General features: G+C 41.5%; 1 protein-coding gene across 1 annotated transcript in view; it reads left to right on the forward strand.

The window, feature by feature from the left end:
- NECTIN3 (nectin cell adhesion molecule 3) overlaps nucleotides 1–22,620 on the forward strand; it is a gene marked incomplete at its 5' end in the record, with an annotated part of 151,338 nt that overhangs the window by 106,097 nt on the left and 22,621 nt on the right. Inside the window, 2 exons of the mRNA XM_082246146.1 lie at nucleotides 7,500–7,617; nucleotides 18,332–18,483. Coding sequence (XP_082102272.1) covers nucleotides 7,500–7,617; nucleotides 18,332–18,483 — 270 coding nt within the window. The remainder of the gene's footprint in view (nucleotides 1–7,499; nucleotides 7,618–18,331; nucleotides 18,484–22,620) is intronic.

A 22,620-nucleotide genomic window follows, 5' to 3' on the forward strand; every position in this document is an offset into this window, starting at 1 on the left:
TGCAAGTCCTATTATGCCTCTGCCTCTGGCTGTCAGTCTTGCTATGACTCATGGGACTTGTAGTTCTGCAACATCTGGAGGGCCACAGTTTGCATATCCCTGCTATAGACATGGACTTGCAGTGTATTTCCACTTTTGCAGTCAAGTTAGGATAAAACCTAATTTATAACCACATGTTCTGGTTGACATAGCATAACTTTAAAAATATTTGAAAATTGTCGGTTACATGTTTACTTGCTGAAAAATATAACATAACTTTTCTCATTTTTCTCATGTAATGTTAGGGAAGGGGTTGCTGAATTCTGTTTACCATAATTAACTCTTGTTTGTACTGTGCTGAAAGATATTCACTTTTATGTTGTAAACTAGAGGTGCACACTGTCTGTTTTAAAGGGATACAGATCTCAAGGCTTGGGTAGTACATTGTATTTTAATGCACCTAAATAAATATGACATTCAGTCTGTCCCCTAATTGCACTTTGCAAGTTATACTAAAACAACTGAACCTATTTTTTTTTTCTCCGTTTTGAATAGAATAAAGAAAAGGTTATAGCCCCTGCAGTCAGTTTTTTTTTTTGGCTTTGTGTCTCAATTGGGGAGATTGCCCTTCACTTTCTGTCCCATAGCCAATACAGGAAGTAATCCATCCAAAGTGAGAGAATCCTGGGATGTTACCAGAACTAGTGTCCCCATTGGAAGATTTCCCCTCTATTACTGTTCTGATGTCAACCCAAAATTTGTAATTTTCTTTTACTTTTCCATTCGATATAACGGTAAAGAGGGCGTACAGAGCGCGTGAATCTCCTCAAAAGGAGCACAGACGGCAATAAAAACCTTACGGGGGGGGGGGGGGGGGTTATAATTCCTTTACACTCCTTCCACAACTTAAAAGTTTGCCTTTAGTTACACTTTTTATCAGTATCCAAATAACTCATACAAAGACGCTAAAACTGTAATTATATTCGCTTTGTAATTATTCTCCAAACAGAAAAAGTAATTGCTGGTGGTTGTGATAGTGTACACCCCTTCAGCTTATGACTGCAGTAAAAACATTTGAAAAATCATCATTCCTACACCGGCACCAGTCCTTTTTAAGAACTTGACAAACTAAAGACCTCTAAACCTGCTCTGTCAACAGTATACAGTGCCTTTGAAAAAGTATTCATACACCTTGAAGTTTTCCACATTTTTATCATGTTACAACCAAGAACAGAAATGTATTTTATTGGGATTTTATGTGATAGACAAAGACAAACACAAAGTGGCACATAATTGTGAAGTGGAAGGAAAATGATAAATGGTTTTCAAAATGTATTACAAATATCTGAAAAAGTGTGTTATGCATTTGTATTCAGCCCCCTTTACTCTGATACCCCTGACTAAATTCTAGTAGAACCAATTGCCTTCAGAAGTCACCTAATTAGTAAAAAGGGTACACCTAATTTAATCTCAGTATAACTACAGTTGTTCTGCGAAATCCTCAGAGGTTTGTTAGAGAACCTTAGTGAACAAACAGCATCACGAAGGCCAAGGAACACACCAGACTTTTTTCAGGGATAGAGTTGTGGAGAAGTTTAAAACGGGGTTAGGTTATAAAAAAAAAATAGCTTTGAACATCTCATGTAGCACTGTTCAATCCATCATCTGAAAATGGAAAGAGTATGGCACAACTGCAAAACCTTCCAACACATGGCCGTCCACCTAAACTGACAAGCCGGGCAAGAAGAACATTATTCAGGGACACAGCAAGAGGCCCATGGTAACTCTGGAGGAGCTGCAGAGATCCACCGCTCAGGTTGGAGAATCTGTCCACAGAAAAACTATTCGTTGTGCACTCCACAAATCTGGCCATTATGAAAAAGTGGCAAAAAAAAAGAATCCATTGTTAAAAGAAAGCCAAAAGAAGTCCAGTTTCCTGTGTGTGAAAAGCCACGTGGGGGACACTGCAAACCTGTGGAAAGAGGTGCTCTTGTCAGATTAGACCACAATTGAACTTTTTGGCCTCAAAGTAAAAAGGGTTTGTGTGGCAGAAAACTAACACTGCACATCACCCTGAATACACCATCCCCACCATGAAACATGGCGGTGGCAGCACCATGTTTTGGGGATGCTTTTCTTGAACAGGGACAGGGAAGCTGGTCAGAGTTGATGGGAAGATGGATGGAGCCAAATACAGGGCAATCTTAGAAGAAAACCTGTTAGGGTCTGCAAAAGACTTGAGACTGGGGCGGAGGTTCACCTTCCAGCAGGACAACGAAACTAAACATACAGCCAGAGCTACAATGCAATGGTTTAGATCAAAGAATATTCATGTGTTAGATTGGCTCAGTCAAAAGTCCAGACCTAAATCCAAACGAGAATCTGTGGCAAGACTTGATAATTTCTGTTCACAGATGCTCTCCATCCAGTCTGACAGAGCTTGAGATATTTTGCAAAGAAGAATGGGCAAAAATTTCACTAGATGTGCAAAGCTGGTAGAGACATACTCAAAAATACTTGCAGCTGTGATTGCAGGGAAAGGTGGTTCTACAAATTACCTCAGGGGGGCGGAAAACAAATGCACGCACACGTTTCAGATATTTAGTTGTAAAAAAAAATGTGAAAACCATTTATCATTTTCTTTCCACTTCACAATTCTGTGCCACTTTGTGTTGGTCTATCACATAAAATCCCAATAAAATACATTTATATTTTTGGTTGTAACATTCAAGACACTGTAACTCTAAAGACATATACTAGTAGATTGTCTTAAACTACATTCCTACAAAATTTTGTGCCAAAATTCTTACTACATTCAAAAGCTTGGCAAACATTGTTCAAAAATAGTTTAAAATTGTGTTTGCTTTTAGCATTTGACTTTGGAGTGAATAGACTTTACTGGACAAAAACACAAAATTGTTAAAAATTTGTCCATGCAAGAAAAATTTTCCATCCTGCCCCTCCGAATTTTCTTATCACTGTGGTCGAAAACAAATGTCGATCTGACCCCACTAATGATTGAAAAAGTTGATTGAATGTTCTTAAAACAAGAAATGTTTAACAAAATTCTACTAGTGTATAGCCAGCTTAAAGAGTTACTAAACCTAGGACCCTATGTTCACTGTATCTGGTCTCCCACAGTACACAGAACATGCAATAGTTTTCGTAAATATAAACTGCTAAATACCTTTTCTCCTTCGTTCATTGACTGACACAGCTCCTGATCTTCTTAACCATTGATTTATACTGCCCCCTACAGGAGTAGGACACTAGGCATAAAAAGTCTGGCTACACCTATGGGCAGTCTCCGGGGGTATACTCCCTATCTCTTCTATAGGTACTCAGTTTTTTTTCTGCCTAGTCAGGAATAAGGACCTAGTTCCTTGCTGGCATCTCTGGTCCTGGCAATTTTTTTTTCCTGTGAGATCTACAATCAACTGCCGGACTGGGCCACTGGCTGAATCTAGATCCAATGGTCACCCCAGTCTGCCCAGCGAGCGCACGCAGACCTCAAATCCGCGCTAGGTCGGCCTGCGAGTAAAACGTCTCGTGAGGTCGCATACGACCAGGTCCCGGCCTAAATCGGTGTTCCTCCTGGCCAACAGCCCCCCCTCCATTTCGTTGGTGAGGTGTTCTGTCTGGAGCGGTGCCCGCCTGGTTCCTGGTATGGTGAGTCGCTGTCCCCCCTCTCCCTCTGGAGGGTTTTAGGGTGGATGTGGGCCCCTCCATGGGACGGTCAGACCCACGGGTTCCCCTCCTTCCCATCAGGCACCCCCATCATCTCCCCCCCCCCCCATCCTTATGCTGGGGCTGTGTGGGTGGTCTAATCCACCTCCTGGGGTGGGGACAGGATGCTATGTGGGTGAGGGGTGCAATGCTGGCGACCGGGCGATCGGCTGTGCGGGGAGGGGGTTGTACCTGGTGGGGTTCCTGCCATGGTCCCCCCCATCCAGCCTGGACCTGTCCTTGAGGCCTAGGGATCCGTCCTGGGAGTCTCGTGGTGCTGCCATTTTGTTGTATCCTTGTGCTGTAATGCAAGGCAGCCAGGTTTGTGTAGTCCGGCGGTCATTTTGCTGTGATCTGCCATAGAAAACGGCAGCGGCCATGTCTGTGGAGCCTTCTGGGTGGTGTTTTCGGCGGTCGGAGCCACTCCCCTGGTGCGGACTCCTAGATTATTTTTTTTTCTGCTTGTGCAGTGCAGATTCTCCTGGTGGCTGCGGTGCCTGGTTTCTGCAGGGTGGCGAGTCTGGTGGGGTCCTCTCCCTCTCTGAGGATCAATTGGTGCTCTGTAACTGCCAACCCAGGTGGTGCTGCCAGAGCAGTGGGGGTTGTCCCTTAGCAGTTTGTTACTTTTTGTGGGGTCCCCCTGGTGACTCATGGAGTCTTTGGAGTACATATCCCCACCTCATTCCCCCTCTTTGGGACTGCGGGGCCCTCCGTGTCCCGTCCATCCATCCACTGCATTGTCGGCGGTTCTGGAGTCCTTTTGGGCGACGGGTTGGCATAAAGCGCCCCGCACCTTCTCCTGCCACCTTGGTCTCATCAGATCCTGAATCTGACTCAGCCGCCGGGGACGAGGGTCACCCTGCTGGGTCTGTGACCCAGCCCCCTGCATCCTCGGATAGTAGGGAGGATTCCTCCTCTTCTGCAACCGTGCACGAAAAGACGCTGGTGGATGCACTGATTGTATCTGTGCTTGAGACTTAAAGTTGGAGGACACAGCTGTGACAGAGGCACAGGTTCTCTTTGGCACTCACAAGCCATTCAGAGCGGCAAAGGTGTTCCCTTTCCCCTCCTATTTTGACAGAATTGTCACTAAAGAGTTGGGACGACCAAAGCGTCCCTTTGGGATCCTAAGCGAGTTGCTAGGCGATACCCCTATTAAGGGGTAGTACTACGTGACTGAGCGCACTACGGCAGGCGGTCCGCAAGGTGGTTAAAGCTTGTAGTAGAAGTTTTCCCTCTGCACAGTGTGTCCTATAAGCTGCAGGACCCCTGAACCTCTGTCTGGACTGTGCTGATTTGGCCCTGTATTGATCACATGCACTCTCCTAAGAAAAAAAGAAAAATATCTAGCAATACACATCAAACAGAGCATGTGCAGCCTGTCCCCTAGCCCCTATCTTATCAGGAGACTGTGGAAGAAGGGGAGGATCAGAGAAGACAGGATCAAACAGCCTTTTTACACAATGCAGAGGATTAACCCCTTAGGTTCCACAGGGAGTATAACCAGCATGCTTTACTGCATATACAGACTATATTTTACTATTGTGGGTTAAGTAACACTTTAAGGCAAAATGCCACCTCCTTGCAGTGCTTAGCTGTCAGAGTATAATTAGGGAATATCTCTTCAACGCTTGATGAATACAGTGCTTGGACATCACCGCTTCTTAGCTTTATTCACTTTATTTAGCTGGCAGTCATTCTTCCTTAGAGCCTGTAAAAAAAAAATAATTAAGTCAGCAGCTACAAATACTGTAGGTAGGACACTTACCTGTCCAGGTATCCTGTGATGGTGGCACCCCTAGCGGATTGGTCAATCAGCTTTGGGTGCAGGCACCAGCATGTTCACTATAGAAAGCAGGCTGTTCCCTGCTGCGCATGCATGAGTCACGCTGCGCTTTCTGACTGATCCTGCCATGTTCTGTTTTGTCTCCCCCAGAAGGCGGGGGGGGGGGGGCTGGTAATGTTGTACATTGCTGCGATCCTCCCTGGAAGTGGGAGCGGGTACCTGGCAATGGCAGGTATTGATATGCCATCCTGGAGAAGTTGGACTGCCTATGCAACCTGTATAGGGTCCAGGTATCACCTCCTGCTACCAGTAGTGACACTGACCCTAGCTAAATACACAACTGGCGAAAAATAGTCAGAAAAGAGGAGTAGGGGGAAAAAAAGATCATTGGCCTCCACCTGTAAAACAATTTCTGTTTTTGGAGGTTGTCTCATTTTTGCCCATTTAGGGCACCTGTTAATTTCATTAACACGAAAGCAGCTGAATCTGATAAACAACCCCCTTCTGCTACTTAACTGACCAGATAAATATCCCAGGAGCCTAAATTACTTGATGCTATGCTCTAATTAAAAAGTGTTCCTTTTAAGTTTTTTTTGAGCAGTGTATATATAAGAAAAAATGACTACTTCAGTGGACTGCATTTTTTTCCTTGTTCTCTGTGCCCGCCCCCTGATGGCATCTGCAGCCAGATCTCAGGGATGCACAGAGCCAGGGGCCAATGCATGTAAAAAAAATAAATGCAAGATCGCAAGGGAAAAAGGCCTCTTCCACCAAAATAACGAGGACTCCTTGGAAGGCACTAGTGACATAGCCTTCCCAGGGTGCAGCTTGAAGGTCCGGATAATGTCCCCAGTGCTTAAAAAAAAAAAAAAAAATTAGGAAATGAGGTCAACGTAAGTTTAATTTTGCCCGCAAAATGTTTTTTTAAATAACTGCAATGTGTTTTAAATTCAGTATGCAGAGATGCATGCATTTGTTTTTGTGGTTTTGATGGGGAAAGATCTACTTTATTGTTCCTACACCATGAACTGTTGTACTGTGGAAGAAGCTGTGTGTTGCCTCCACTAGGTAGAAGAGCTCTGCATTACAGGGAACCAAAAGGTGTGGCAGAGAGAGCCATCTTTGGCAGCACAGCTGGCTGTAAACCGAATTTAGTTTGCTACTAAAAAGCAGTCACTATATTTTTGAAAGTGCTGGGCTATGCAGTACAAAGCTTTTATTTAATATGTGCAGCTTAATGAGAGCTAAGATTCACATCTTTCCAGAAAAAGGACATAAATACTACAATAATGAATTTTAATTTTTTAAAATTCTAAAAAATTTTAACTTCAGCATGTTACTAAATATACAACTAAGCCATCTAGATCTATGATATTAATGTGTATTTTGATTGTTTGAAAGTAGTGGTAAGGGGAAACAGTAGGTTGTATACTATATGCTTGTTCGCTTTAAATAGGACACTTTAGTCAGGCTTAAAATGTGCTTTTTAAATTGACATATATAGACAGACTACCTGCATAATATAATGCCTGTAATAGTAAATGCTGTAAATTCACTGTGGCTGCAGGTCCTCTTTCTTCCAGGAGCAGCAAGTGTGCCAGGGACTTGTAAAGTGATTGCATAGCCAAAAAATTGTTTTTTTTTTTTTTGTTTTGGATAGAGTATGGAAGGATTAAAATCCCTACTTGTTTATTTTTTTTCATGCCTGTGTAAATTTCCCTTTATTTCCTGCCCTAGAGATGCAACAGGAGGTTAGAGCAAATCTCCCAAAGTGAGGTCCCTGAAACAAGTGTCTCCTTTGTAAGAGTTCCCCTCATCTCTTGTTCTGGGGACGACTCAACTTAATATTCCTCTCACTTTTTTTAATGAGTGACAATAGTGTTGAATTTCCCCAGTGGGAACAAAGACAACAATTAAAACTTGACAGGTGATTTGACCTTTTCCTGCTGTATCCTAAGTCTAAGTTTAAAAAAAAAGCCTGAAGCATATACTTTTTTATGTTTTCTAGATGCTCCTGAAGTTTCAGTAACTGGTTATGATGGCAATTGGTTCGTTGGCCGTAAAAATGTCCAGCTGAAATGTAATGCTGATGCAAATCCACCACCCACAGAAATAAAATGGACCAGGTAATATTATCAATTTTTTTTTTCTTAATAGCTGGAGATGTAGGTTGACAGGATATGAAGTTATTTGGGGGGGCATACATCAAATGCAAAGTGCTGAAAAGCCTAGAAAATATCCAAGTAGCTAAAAAACAAAAATGGCCAAATGTCACTCTAGATCAGGGGTCAGGAACCTTTTTGGCTGAGAGAGCCATGAACACCACATATTTTCAAATGTAATTCCTTGAGAGCCATACACTATATTTCAGGGGTCGGGAACCTTAATTTAATATTCATATTTATGGGCCTCAGCTATACAGTGAGTAGATGGAGCCGTATGAAAGTGCCTGGAGTCCGGTCGGGAAGAAAGCAGAGCAGGCAGGTATGCAAGAAGGCCGGAGTGGTGAAGCGCCTGCAGGCCTGCGAGTGATGGAGGTGAGTATAGGCCCTGAGAAAATGGCGGCCAGTTGCTGAAGGCCTCAGAAGTGGATGTGAGAGGCAGCTCCCTCGGGTCCCCGGGTGTCAGGGAAAGGAAATTGTGTCTGTCGAGGCACAGGGAGCAGGTCTCCTTGCCGGGCAGTGATTGCCAAGGCCCTCGGATGCACAGCACACGAGCCGGCAGCGGTACCGCGAGTAGGCCGCGGGGTCTGTAGCGCGGCAATCCGGTCACCCAGAGATGAACTGAGGGTTTATTAAAAAAGAAAAACTGAAATATCACATGGTCCTAAGTATTCAGACCCTTTGCTCAGTATTTAGTAGAAGCCCCCTTTTGATCTAATACAGCCAGGAGTCTTTTTGGGAAAGATGCAACAAGTCTTTCACACCTGGATTTGGGGATCCTCTGCCATTCCTCCTTGCAGATCCTCTCCAGTTCTGTCAGGTTGGATGGTAAACGTTGGTGGACAGCCATTTTTAGGTCTCTCCAGAGATGCTCAATTGGGTTTAAGTCAGGGCTCTGGCTGGGCCATTCAAGAACAGTCACGGAGTTGTTGTGAAGCCACTCCTTCGTTATTTTAGCTGTGTGCTTAGGGTCATTGTCTTGTTGGAAGGTAAACCTTCGGCACAGTCTGAGGTCCAGAGCACTCTGGAGAAGGATTTTGTCCAGGATATCCCTGTACTTGGCCACATTCATCTTTCCCTCGATTGCAACCAGTCGTCCTGTCCCTGCAGCTGAAAAACACCCCCACAGCATGATGCTGCCACCACCATGCTTCACTGTTGGGACTGTATTGGACAGGTGATGAGCAGTGCCTGGTTTTCTCCACACATACCGCTTAGAATTAAGGCCAAAAAGTTATATTTTGGTCTCATCAGACCAGAGAATCTCATTTCTCACCATCTTGGAGTCCTTCAGGTGTTTTTTTAGCAAACTCCATGCGGGCTTTCATGTGTCTTACACTGAGGAGAGGCTTCCGTCGGGCCACTCTGCCATAAAGCCCTGACTGGTGGAGGGCTGCAGTGATGGTTGACTTTCTACAACTTTCTCCCATCTCCTGACTGCATCTCTGGAGCTCAGCCACAGTGATCTTTGGGTTCTTCTTTACCTCTCTCACCAAGGCTCTTCTCCCCCGATAGCTCAGTTTGGCCGGACGGCCAGCTCTAGGAAGGGTTCTGGTCGTCCCAAACGTCTTCCATTTGAGGATTATGGAGGCCACTGTGCTCTTAGGAACCTTAAGTGCAGCAGAAATCTTTTTGTAACCTTGGCCAGATCTGTGCCTTGCCACAATTCTGTCTCTGAGCTCTTCAGGCAGTTCCTTTTGACCTCATGATTCTCATTTGCTCTGACATGCATTGTGATCTGGAAGGTCTTATATAGACAGGTGTGTGGCTTTCCTAATCAAGTCCAATCAGTATAATCAAACACAGCTGGACTCAAATGAAGGTGTAGAACCATCTCAAGGATGATCAGAAGAAATGGAAAGCACCTGAGTTAAATATATGAGTGTCACAGCAAAGGGTCTGAATACTTAGGACCATGTGATATTTCAGTTTTTCTTTTTTAATAAATCTGCAACAATGTCAACAATTCTGTGTTTTTCTGTCAGTATGGGGTGCTATGTGTACATTCATGAGGAAGAAGAATGAACTTAAATGATTTTAGCAAATAGCTGCAATATAACAAAGAGTGAAAAATTTAAGGGGGTCTGAATACTTTCCGTACCCACTGTATATATATATTTATATACACAGCTGCAAGAAAAAGTATGTGAACCCTTTGGAATGATATGGATTTCTGCACAAATTGGTCATAAAATGTGATCTGATCATCATCCAAGTCACAACAATAGACAATCAGTCTGCTTAAACTAATACACAAAGAATGAAATGTTGCCATGTTTTTATTGAACACACCATGTAAACATTCACAGTGCAGGTGGAAAAAGTATGTGAGCCCTTGGATTTAATATCTGGTGGAACCTCCTTTGGCAGCAATAACTTCAACCAAACGTTTCCTGTAGTTGCAGATCAGATGTGCACAACGGTCAGGAGAAATTCTTGACCATTCCTCTTTACAGAACTGTTTCAGTTCAGCAATATTCTTGGGATGTCTGGTGTGAATCGCTTTCTTGAGGTCATGCTACAGCATCTCAATCAGATTGAGGTCAGGACTCTGACTAGGCCACTTCAGAAGGCATATTTTCTTCTGTTTTAAGCCATTCTGTTGTTGATTTACTTCTATGCTTTGGGTCATTGTCCTGTTGCAACACCCATCTTCTGTTGAGCTTCAGCTGGTAGACAGATGGCCTTAAGTTCTCCTGCAAAATGTCTTGATAAACTTGGGAATTAATTTTTCCTTCAATGATAGAAATCCGTCCAGGCCCTGATGCAGCAAAGCAGCCCCAAACCATGATGCCCCCACCACCATACTTCACAGTTGGGATGAGGTTTTGATGTTGGTGTGCTGTGCCTCTTTTTCGCCACACATAGTGTCGCGTGTTTCTTCCAAACAACTCAACTTTGGTTTCATCTGTCCACAGAATATATAGTACTGCTGTGGAACTTTTTTAAATTAAATAATAAGAAAACAGTAAAGTTATAATGTGAAACATAATGTTACGCTGAGTAAATCGATACCCAACATGTCATGCTTCAAAATTGCGCACGTTTGGAATGGCAACAAACATTGGTACTTAAAAATCTCCATAGGCGACATTTTAAAACTTTCTACAGGTTACCAGTTTAGAGTTACAGAGGGGGTCTAGGGCTAGAATTATTGCTCTCGCTCTAATGATCGCGGCGATACCTCACGTGTGGCTTGAACATAATTTACATATGTGGGCGCGACTTGCGTATGCATTCGCTTCTGCGCACAAGCTAACAGTGACAGGGCGCTTACATTTTTTTTTCCCTATTTATTTTATCTTTTATTTTTTATTTTTACATTGTCCCTTTTTTATAAAAAAAACTTGATCAGTTTTATTCCTATTACAAGGAATGTAAACATCCCTTGTAATAGAAATAAGCAGGATAAATCCACTTTAATGTGAGATCTGGGGTAAAAAAAAATGGGCCCTTTAAGACTGTTGGGAGAAGCGACGTATGACGCTGCTACGGTCCTCCAAGGCCATAGTTGAGTAGGGGCCATCTTGCCCTCACTCGACTTCCTGCCTAGGAGGAGAAAGGACCGGATTGTTTTCCCCGCTCCCGAAAGCTCCAGGAAGCTGGGGGAGGGGGGGGGGACCTCTCCTGCCGCCCATAAAGGTGATCCCACTGCAAATCCCCCTCTGGGACCACCTTTATGTTAAAGTGGACTGCCCACTGTTCAAAAAAAAAAATACTGGGGGGTTATGGCAGCCATCTGCTGCCATAACCTCTGTATTTAACGTCAAAGTACCAACCTATATTTACAGTGGGTGGTCCGGAAGTGGTAAAAAAAAAAGTCTTTACAATCAGTTTAATATAGTTGTGCGACCGCGAAATGACGACAAATTCCAGTACCCTATTTTTTCCATAAGGAATGCTTTAAGTCCCTACAGGTTATCAGTATGGCTTCACAATGCCGAATCTCTTCCATCTGACAACAGACAACGGTCGGCTTGTCAGATTTGCACACACTCCCTGTAGCTCATGTAAAAAAAAAAAAAGAACAGAAATCACTGACGTTGAAACTAAAGTAAATGGATTAAAGTAACCTCAGGCTTCTTTCACACGGCCGCTCAGTTTATTTCGTCCGCTGCGGCGCTTTTTTTTTTTTTTATACGGACACGGATGACACGGACAGGTCCGTATGTCCGCATATCATTCCATCCGTTTGCGGATGATATACGGACATAATGTATGTCTATGTGATTGCGGATGTCAGCGGATGGCACAGCTGACATCCGATTTTGCGTCCTTTCCGGTTTTTTTAAACGGAAGAAAAAATAGGGTTCTGTTCCGTTCCAAAAAACGGAACAGAACTGAAAGGACGCAAATCGTATGTCAGGATGGTCATCCTGACATCCGTACTCCCATTGACATGCGTTTTGTCCGTATATCACCCGTAAACGGATGGGGTGATATATGGACATACGGAACGCCCGTGTGAAAGGGGCCTTAGAAGTAAAAAATAAATAATATAAATTGTTCTTCAGCAAATTTTTGGGTTTTTTTTGTTTATTTTTTGCTTTTTCTTTTTTTTTATCTTCTGTTCTTTAAAGCATTAATATATTTTCCTTTAGGCTTATTAAAAATTGAAAAAAAGCCTTTATTTCATTTATAAATTACTTTGCATAAAAATCAAAGTTTTAGTGTCATTAAAGCTATACAAGCTATAAAATAAAAAAAATTACATATAGTTGTTCAGTTGCATTGAAATTATTTTTGCACGACAATATCACCAAAAGAAAGCCTTGTGTGTTAATAAAATAAGTAATCACAAATATCTCCTACTAATAGACCTATAGCAAAAAAATTAAAATTGTTTTGGTCCATAAGGAAACGGCAGTAACCCACCCACAACAAGGAAATCAGAATGAACTGCTGGTCAAATCAGTCGTAAGATGGTTTGATAGCTTTGATTTACCACATTAAAGTTAAGCGAAATCAGGGCTAAGTGACTGATTCTCTTAATAGGCCAAGATTCTAAAACCACCCTTCCCCTGCCATCAATGATATTTACCTGCCTAGCACTTCCTCATTGCCCTGTTTACCTGCTGAAGTCCTAATTGCTAAGTAAGCTTTGAGAGTCTGTGTCGGAGCATTTAGGCCGCAGCATTGCATCTTAAAGCAGAGTTCCGCCTTCCCCTCCAAAAATTTAAAGTCAGCAGCTACACATACTGTAGCTGCTGACTTTTATTATTAGGACACTTACCTGTCCTGGAGGCCATTGCCGGTAAGGGTACCCAGCCGTGCGGCTTCACGGCCGGGTCCCTACTGCGCATGCGTACACTGTCAAAAACAGGTACCCATTCCCCCTCCCCCCCCCCCTGAAAGATGCCAAATGAAGTAACGGGGGGGGGGGGGAGGAAGCAAAAGAGCGGAAGTTCCACTTTTGGGTGGAACTCCGCTTTATTAAGAAGGATGGGGAAAAGTTTAGCTACTACCCCCATACTCGGAAGTACCAAAGTTGCAGAGGGGAAGTACAGTAAAGGTAAGTATCTGTGAGTAAGGGATGTTATTAGAAGAACCTGTCTCTTAGGGGTCAGAGATCATAGGCTGGCCACACCTCCCTCTGTATGTCAACATGCTCCTACATTTGCATTAGGTGCAGAGTACATGACTGCCCGAAACATTGGGACTCCTCTCAGTCCTGCTTTTGTGTTTTTCTATTCATTTTATTAGAAAGCTCCACTTTGTTAAACAAGTAGCTTGTAAATGAGAAGGAGAGATGGAATACTGAGGTGGAAAAAGAAATGCTCTGTTACATGCCCAGTTCTTGGCAAAGAAAGAAAGTAGTCTCTGCAGATCTTCCTGTTGGGTTATGATTAAATCACTACCCTTGGATGTAAGCACTATGTTCATCATCTCCCACTAGTGCTGTGTAATTAAATGAAACCCTGTACAAGATGGCATATGGATGGTGTAAAAAAATATATAAAGCCAAATTGAACATAGATTTTACCTTGCAGTTTCAAAGTGTTTGCGTTCAAAAATGATTTTAGTTCTGCTTCAACCACCTTACCGATCACTGTTGATAAACAGCAGTTAAGTGGACATACCTTTCTGTTTTTCTGGAAAGAAAAAAAACTGTTGATGTAACTGCAGTTTTAGCTGGAGTTTGGCTTCAATTTGTCAATGTATCTAAATCTGCTAGTACATCTAACACTCTCCTCCCCCCGGACAGTGATGTGGTCTGCTGTGCCCCCTGTGCTCCTTCACCCAGAGTGGGGGCACTTGAATATAGAAGATGTGTTACTGGCTAGATCACTAGGTGAAAACTAATACAGCCACCATATCTAACAATTGGTAAGCTGCACTATATTACATTTTCGATTTAGGGTTTAATACTGCTTTAAAAATGGCCTGGTAATGAAGCGATTTATAAAGGCTAATACCTGAGTGGTTAGGAATTTGCACCTAAGAACATGGACTCAAGCAAAGTAAACTGCATTTGCACAACACAGCATGGCTCAACAAAAATCAATTTAAAAATCGACTGAGGTGGATGGAAAATTATTGGTCGAGCGGTGACTGCATCAGATGTCGTCCGTGTCTAATGTTTAGGCAGCTGCAGGTGCTGCAGCTGTTGAATACACTAGCTGACAGTGGAGATTTCTCCATCCATGCTGTTTACAATCTGAATCATTTTTTTGTAGTTCAGTCCACTGGTTGACCAAGAGAAGTCTAACCATGTATGGCCAGCACTACAATATAGCTTACCCTGTTTATCTAGTTTATTACATTTCAGGAGGTATCGGCTTGGTGGAAAGCTTTCAGATGATTGCTTGTTTATCTGATTTATATTGGGAATCCAATCATTTGTTTTAGCTTTATACACAGGGAAATTGGATTTTTTCATTATGAAGGCTTCCCTTTTCAGACCACAGTATGACATTGTCAAAAATTAAATTTGCAGAATAAATTGTTAATTGAATTTAATGGTAAATTTTCTCTAATCTGATTATATCACAGCTAAAGAGCATGCTTTCTTAGAGAGTGCTTGGCAAAATTAAGTCCAATATATTTTTTTTTATATATTATTAGTTATTGGAATACTATATGCCTTTGGGGCAGTGTTTTAGGACAAGTGAGTTATGATGTGTAAATGTTTCTAATCTGTCCCATACTTCAATAAAATATTATTTCTCCACGTTTGTCCTCAAACTCCTCCATTTACCAGTTAAAATTATACCTGCAAGCTACAGTTTACCAACACATAATGAGTTTAAATCGTGATTAAATCTGACTGTGGCAAACAGTGATATGTACTTTTATACAGATTTAGTTCAAGTGAAGTTTTAGGATAATAATTGAAAATGGGTGAACAGGCAGGAATTTTAATGCAGAAGAGACATGCTTTGTCTCTTCTGCATTAAAGTTGCTCCCCTGTCTGTCCAACGCAGCCCACTGTACAAATTCAGCAATGCCGAATTTGTCTGAACTCCCGCGCATGTGTGTGAATGATGTCATCCCACCAATGAAAGCAGGCTGCGATCAGGACCCGGAAGCTGGCCACCTCAAGAGGTCGGTGGCTGGGCTAGGAGCTCGGGGTCGCCACATTGCCAAGGAGCCAAGGGGGTATAGTTCTGCTTTTAAGGCTTTCTGACATGCACATAGCTAGTTAATAATATGCAAACACAACCTGGAAATACAAATTTAAAGGATAAAGAATACTTAGCTTAGAATAATGATGGTAATTTGTTAGTGAAATATGATGGCAGTTACAGAAGGAGAGGGTGATTACTACAGTGGACTTGAAATGGATAAAAACCTATATAAATATATTGGGTTCTCCACTGCAAATACTACAGTTTTGCAACAAAAAACTTCTCCTAACATTAAAGTAGCTTAAAATAACATGCAGCGCTTTTGATATTAAAATCCACAAAAAAATCAATTGGGGAGTAAAAGTTCATAAGAAGTCCACACACTATGAATGAATGGGGAATCCCAGGAACAGACAGATTAAAAGTTGTAATTTGTGAATTTAGAAGCCACCACCAGCAAATACCAGGTGTCCAAGCCTCTTACCGGATCTGACAGACCCCCATTACAGAGATCAGTCAAGCGTGCCCAATAAACAATCACTCATGTGGAGCCGATCCCAGATTCAAACATCTTCCAAATCAGGCAGCCCAGTCTCAGTGAATGACAGACCTCAGATCAGAGATATAAAGGGAGACTCCTCATAGTATAGTACATGAGACTAAGGTTTTATTGAAAGTAAAATTGGCCACTTACACATTATCCAGTAAAACACAGCATGGAACGATATGTATGCAGATCAGCAGCTCTGGACTCCAAAAAGATGGCCGCCGGATCCTCCTCAGCAACAAGCACCACGCCAGCCAAGCTCCTTAGTCTGATGTACTACATACCATGAGGAGTCTCCCTTTATTTCTCTGATCTAAGGTCTGTCATTCACTGAGACTGGGCTGCCTGATTTGGAAGATGTTTGAATCTGGGATCGGCTCCACATGAGTGATTATTTATTGGGCACGCTTGACTGATCTCTGTAATGGGGGTCTGTCAGATCCGGTAAGAGGCTTGGACACCTGGTGGTGGCTTCTGGATTCACAAATTACAACTTTTACTCTGTCTGTTCCTGGGATTCCCCATTCATTCATAGTGTGTGGACTTCTTATGAACTTTTACTCCCCAATTGATTTTTTGTGGATTTTAATATCAAAAGCGCTGCATGTTATTTTAAGCTTATTTATATCCACATTTCAGGATTGGTGCAAGCTGCTTTTTTTCTGTTTATATAGGGTTTGTTTATTTAGCACAGTATTATATCTTTATAACATTAAAGTAGTCACTACTTTTCTGCATATTAATGACACTGACAGGGAAGGGGTTACTATCAGGGGTGATCAAAGGGTAAATGTGTCCCTAGATGGTGCTTTCTAACTGTGGGAGGATGTATTTACTAAATGAAAACAGAGACCTGTGTTCCTGAATAGGAGGAACATGGGATACCTGTGTTCATTACTGACAAAACAGCGGTCTGCCGTGTTTACAACGGCAGACTGTTGTTCTGTCTCCACGGGGAGCTATCGCAGGTGCCCGGCAGCAATCGCGGCCGCCAGACCCGCTAATTGGCTTCCCCTGTGGCGAATGGGCACACGCGGTCCCACGAAGTGACTTACAGTTACGTTGTTTCGCGGGACAGAGCCGACCTGCCGTATATGTACTGCTGGCTGTTAGGACGTGGTTAATATATTGTCACTCGTCATGCATTTGTTTTCTTTTTTGGAGCCAAATATGTTTTCTGTAAGTAAAAGAAAATACCTGCCAAACCTGTCAGAAATCCAGCGTCCTTTTCAGCTCTTTTGTGAACTCCAGAAAAACACATTTTTTTGTTCAATAATAAGAACAGGAGGTGGGGTTTGCAATCCAAATCAGGAGAGCAGCCTACGGTGACAGTGCTGTTCCTTTATAGATACAGTTTAGTGAGTGCACAATCGTAATCCTAGTACAGGTAGTGTGTTAATGACAGGATTGGCTAGTAAAGGAAAAAGCCTGAAAAAATAGAACTAATGCAGCCATCATGTATGAGGACTGGTAAGCTGTAGTGTTTTATAACTTTGTTCTTGGGTTTTGAACTTTAATTCTTATCAGCTAATATAAGTTTTCGAAGATGCAAGCTTTCAGGATGACTTGGATCCCTTCTTCAGACAATTGTATAAAGCCTGAAGGGATCAAATTCATTTCAAAAGCTTGCATCTTTATTAATTTGTGTTCACAAAAAAGGGTACCATTTCAAAGCTATATTTTTGCATAAATTATTTGCTAACATGATACATCTTCTACTGAATTTTAGCCACTTAACCATAACACCCCAACACTTAACTCATGAAAAAAAAAAAATCACCCACCCTAGAAGCCAAAGCCTTGCTTTATAATCAGTGAGTGCCTGCAATGGTAGTAGCATCCTTTTTACCTAATCTTTGCCCAGCTAGCACTGAAAGTTTAAACCGCAGCATGTGAAGAAAAATGTACTACTTACATCTTTCTTTTAAATGATTTTGATTTTTCTTGAACATTTCTGTTTTTCTCATGTGATTAAAACCATAAAATCAGTGGCCACTCTGTTATTTAATCATTCTACGTACCAGAATAATTAGATTTTATGCGTATTAAAGTGGAGTTCCGGCCTATTTTGCAACTTTAGTGATTCCTGGAATGCTTGCTAAGCTGATCAACAATTGGGCATTTTCAATTTTTTTCGGGGGTCCCTTACCTTATTTTCAGGGCATTTTTGATTGTACTTCCTCCTTCACCCCCTTCTGTGGCCACGGCCACCGACATCACTTCCGCCTTTGCATTGCATCCTGGGAGCTGTTTGTCATCACTCCCAGGAGGCTGGAATCAGGAAGAAGGACACAGCAGATTACACTGCGGCTTCAGATGCCCACGTCTAAGATGGCCGCGCTCAGACAGCGTTTTTAAAAGTAAGATTTTGACTAAAATCCAATACTGTACACCCTGTAAGTATGAGAATAGCGGTTCTGTAAAGGGCGATGAATTAGTATTATAGGGGTATTTTTAGTTAGGAAAGTTATTTGAGGCCGGAACTCCGCTTTAAAAGATATTTTGAACCGTCCACTAAAATGTGTTCCAAAGTCTTATATAATGTTTTTTTACATTAATACAGGTTAGATGGAGTCTGGCCTGAAGGCTTGTTGTCTGTCAATAATACACTATATTTCAACTACCCTGTTACTCACAATGTATCTGGGATATATGTGTGCAGAGTGACCAATGCCCTTGGTCAGAAAAGTGACCAAAAGATCATCACTGTTTTGGGTGAGTTGATGTTTTATTATGTTGCCAATATTTATACCCCATATTTCTATATTACATGTATACTATGCAACCATTTAGAGAGTGATGGTAGAAAGAAACATGGGGGGGAGGAAATGTATAAATTCTAAGAAGACAATGTCATTGGTGGGAATCAAAACTTGGATACAGTGCTTTATGTTACTGTCTGGGCTAGGGCTTCTGATTGACCGCCTAAAGTGGGACTCCAGGTAATTAGCGCTTTTTTATGTGAACTGTTTGTTAAGAGTCCATTCACACCTTGGCATTCTGGTGCATTTTGTTATCCCTTCATGTATTAACAGATCAAATTAAGACAGTCTTCTTAAATGAATGTCAAAACACCCAAGAAAATGGACATACACCAATTTTGGCAATGTAGTGCACCACAATGATCAGTAGTAAGTTATTGTGCAATACAGTGTACTGGAACTGGTGTATTAGCATGCCATTCAAAATAAATGACACCACAATTTGTTACACACCACACTGGAAGGTTGTGAGTGGGCATTGAGTCAGTATATAGTATGTATGTAGTATTCTGAAACTCTGCATGAAGCAGCGTCAAACTGAAATACAAATGATTGCTTACAACATAAACAAGATACTATACTATACAAAAAAGATTTAAGGGCTACTACATATATTCACTTCTACATTTGTAATCAGTTTGTGCCTTATTAAATTATGGCAGTAAGTAATTTTATTTTTGTATTTTGGTGTGTTTTTATAGTAATATGCAACTGCATTGGGGTTTAAAATGATGAACCTAAAGCAAAAGTCCTCTGATACCATATCATGGCAAATTGGGTTGGTAATCTAGAATTCAAGAATAACAAAGTAGTGGCACAGGACCCAATTTTGCATTTTACATGAGGTGTTTCTTTTTTTGATCTAGTCATTTCCTGTATAAGTCTTTCCCTATTTATCTTTGTAAAGATAACTCATGTAAACGGTATTCAACCACTGGAATGTCAACTGCATATTTAGCCTTCTTTGTTCCCTTTTCTTAAGGCCTTGACAGCTGGACTATATTTCATTGCTCTAGCTATAGGCCTCCTGACAATAAAAAAACCTTTGTAGTGTTCAGTATAACAAAGACAGAATCGCATAGTACTCCCTATTGACCTTATGAAGGTGTTCTGCTGACAGCTCCAGTGAGTGCTGTCCTGCATTGTCTACAGGCCAAAGACAAAAATGTACTGCAAAGTTTATCATTTTATATATAGAATATATATTTGCAGTGCTGCAGATACCAAAATTACATATCACAAATACAATGTGAATCACAAATTTTACTAACATAATCTGTGTGCTAATAAACACAAAATAAACGTATGTACTATTCATATTCAACACCATTTTAAGCAATTGTGAATAAAAGCCAAAAGAAAAACCTACTACATTTAAAGTCTTTTGCATTTATTGCTCTGCTCTCCACAATTATTTCAATATGATGCATGTGACTCCTTGTGTGAATATTCACCAATCACACTAGACTCCCACCCTGAGGTTTGACCCATAAATAATAGGCTAAGGTGCACCTTACTATTTAAGGGGCATATAGATCCCAGGTGGTCTTTTACGCCTTTCTGCTGAAGTCGTATATTGCCCTTTTATCCTCCATGCATCTCATTTTCCTTGGCCTCTGATGTTGCCTCCACATATACTACAGGTAAAAGCGTGTACACTTCCCCCTTAACCACTTGCCGACTGCCTAACGACGATTTACGTCGGCAGTCAGCCCCTCACAGGCAAAGCAACGTAGGTCTACGTCGCTAGCCTGTGAGGGTCTAGGGAGCGCGCGCGCGCCGCTGGAGGCGCGCTCCCACTCTGTCACAGACCCCCCCCCGTGCGAGTGACCGGCGGACCTGATGACCGCCGGTCACTCGCGATCGTCTGTTACAGAGGGAGAAAGGCAGGCGGCTAATGTAAACAAAGCCGCCTGTCATTCTTCTCTGTGTAACAGCACAGATCATACGGTCCTGCTATGTAGGACTGTTGATCTGTGCTATTACACCACTAGCCACAGCCAATCACAGTTAGAAACACGCCCCTAGGGACACACGTAACCCCTCCCTCTCAAATAAAGTTAACCCCTTCACTGCCAGTGTCATTTTTACAGTAACAGTGCATATGTATAGCACTGATTACTGTAGTAATGTCACTGGTAACCCCAAAAGTGTCAAAAATGTCAGTCAAAGGTCCGATCTGTCCGCCGCAATGTCGCAGTCCCGCAAAAAAATCGCAGATCGCCGCCATTTACTCTTTAAAAAAAAAAAAAACCAATAAAAATGACAATCTTTCCCTTAGTTAGTAAACGCAATAACTTTTGCGCAAACCAATCAAAATACGCTTTTTGCTATTTTTTTTACCAAACATATGTAGCAGAAAACAAATTGGCCTAAAATGTTAAAAAATATATATATATATATATATATATATATATATATATATACACTGTGTTCCTATATATTACTCTTTGACCTTAACCACAACAGGTGCAAGAAAAAAAAAGAAAAAAAAAAAAAGTGAAATCAGTGTTTTCTGCTTCAAATAAAAATCACTTAAAAAACGCAAAAAGTTAAATGCGTGAAACACTGGTGCACTATAGGTGAAAGTGCTCTGCCCTAACACGCTGCATTGCTCTCTTTAGAAAGTTACATGGGAATGATGCAATGCGCTAAAAGGAGCTAATGAAATCAACATCCAGAAGAAGTTTTTTTCACCCAAAGCATGATTGCTGAGCCCATTTTAACCACTTAAGTCCCGGAAGATTTTACCCCCTTCCTGACCAGGGCCTATTTTGCGATTCGGCACTGCGTGACTTTAACGGACAATTGCACGGTTCGTGCGACGCTGTACCCAAATTAAATTGACCTTTTTTTCCCCACAAACAGAGCTTTCTTTTGGTGGTATTTGATCACCTGTGCGATTTTTTGATCATGCGCTATAAACAAAAAAAGAGCGACAATTTTGCAAAAACAACATTTTTCAAATTTTTTTATATGAAATTCCCCAAAAAAATGTAAAAATACAATATATATATATATATATATATGAGACTAACAAAGCTTGCATTTCCCAAACAAATGTCTGGTACCTTCTTTCTTCTCAAATATTCACCTTCAAAGTTCCAGAATGAACTCTTAACTTCCACAAAAAACATAGAAAAACAATATTGTGTAATATATCCAAAACACCATATGATCAATATCACGTTTAATCTTGTGCTCACATATATGTGCAAGTGTATACTGTTCATCACCGAATGTTCTCCACTCGTTTGCATCCACATACCCTAATACCCTACTGAACTCATAATCCTACCGAGCTTTCATCAATCAATTTCCACCACCCAAACATTCTCCTAATTCACCAATCCCTGCAAAGTATTAATGACAAAGAAAATCTTTAAATATATATATGGAGACAGGAGTGCGCGTGGTGATCTATTTTAACACACTGAAGCACATTTTGTAAACTGGAAGTAACTGAAACGGGTGAATCCGAGCGAATACCTCCTATGCAATGTCTGGTGAGACTCAAACACACAGCACCCAGCCTGTGGGGTCTCTTTAAACCTCCATGTATTCCATACAAAAAGGAGAGAGGCTGGTGATATGAACGTCGGCTAAAACATAGTTTATTTTAGCATATGAAGTCAAAATAGTCAAATCCAAAGCTTTTCGGCCATCAGGCCTTAATCATAGCTAACACATAAGAGACACAAAACAGCCTCACAAAAGTGAGTACACACCTCACATTTTTGTAAATATTTTATTATATCTTTTCTTATGATAACACTGAAGAAATGACACTTTGCTACAATGTAAAGTAGTGAGTGTACAGCTTGTATAACAGTGTAAATTTGACGTCCCCTCAAAAAAACTCAACACACAGCCATTAATGTCTAAACCGCAACAAAAGTGAGCTCATCCCTAAGAAAAAATGTCCAAATTGGGCCCAATTAGCTGTTTTCCCTCCCCATTGTCATTTGACTTACAAGGTCTCAGGTGTGAATGGGGAGCAGGTGTGCTAAATTTAGTGTTATCGCTCTCTCACTCTCTCATACTGGTCACTGGAAGTTCAACGTGGCCCCTTGTCGTGGTATCTTTTTCT

This window comes from Pelophylax lessonae (genome assembly GCF_965119305.1).
Source record: "Pelophylax lessonae genome assembly, chromosome: 2".
In the NCBI taxonomy this organism is placed as follows: domain Eukaryota; kingdom Metazoa; phylum Chordata; class Amphibia; order Anura; family Ranidae; genus Pelophylax; species Pelophylax lessonae.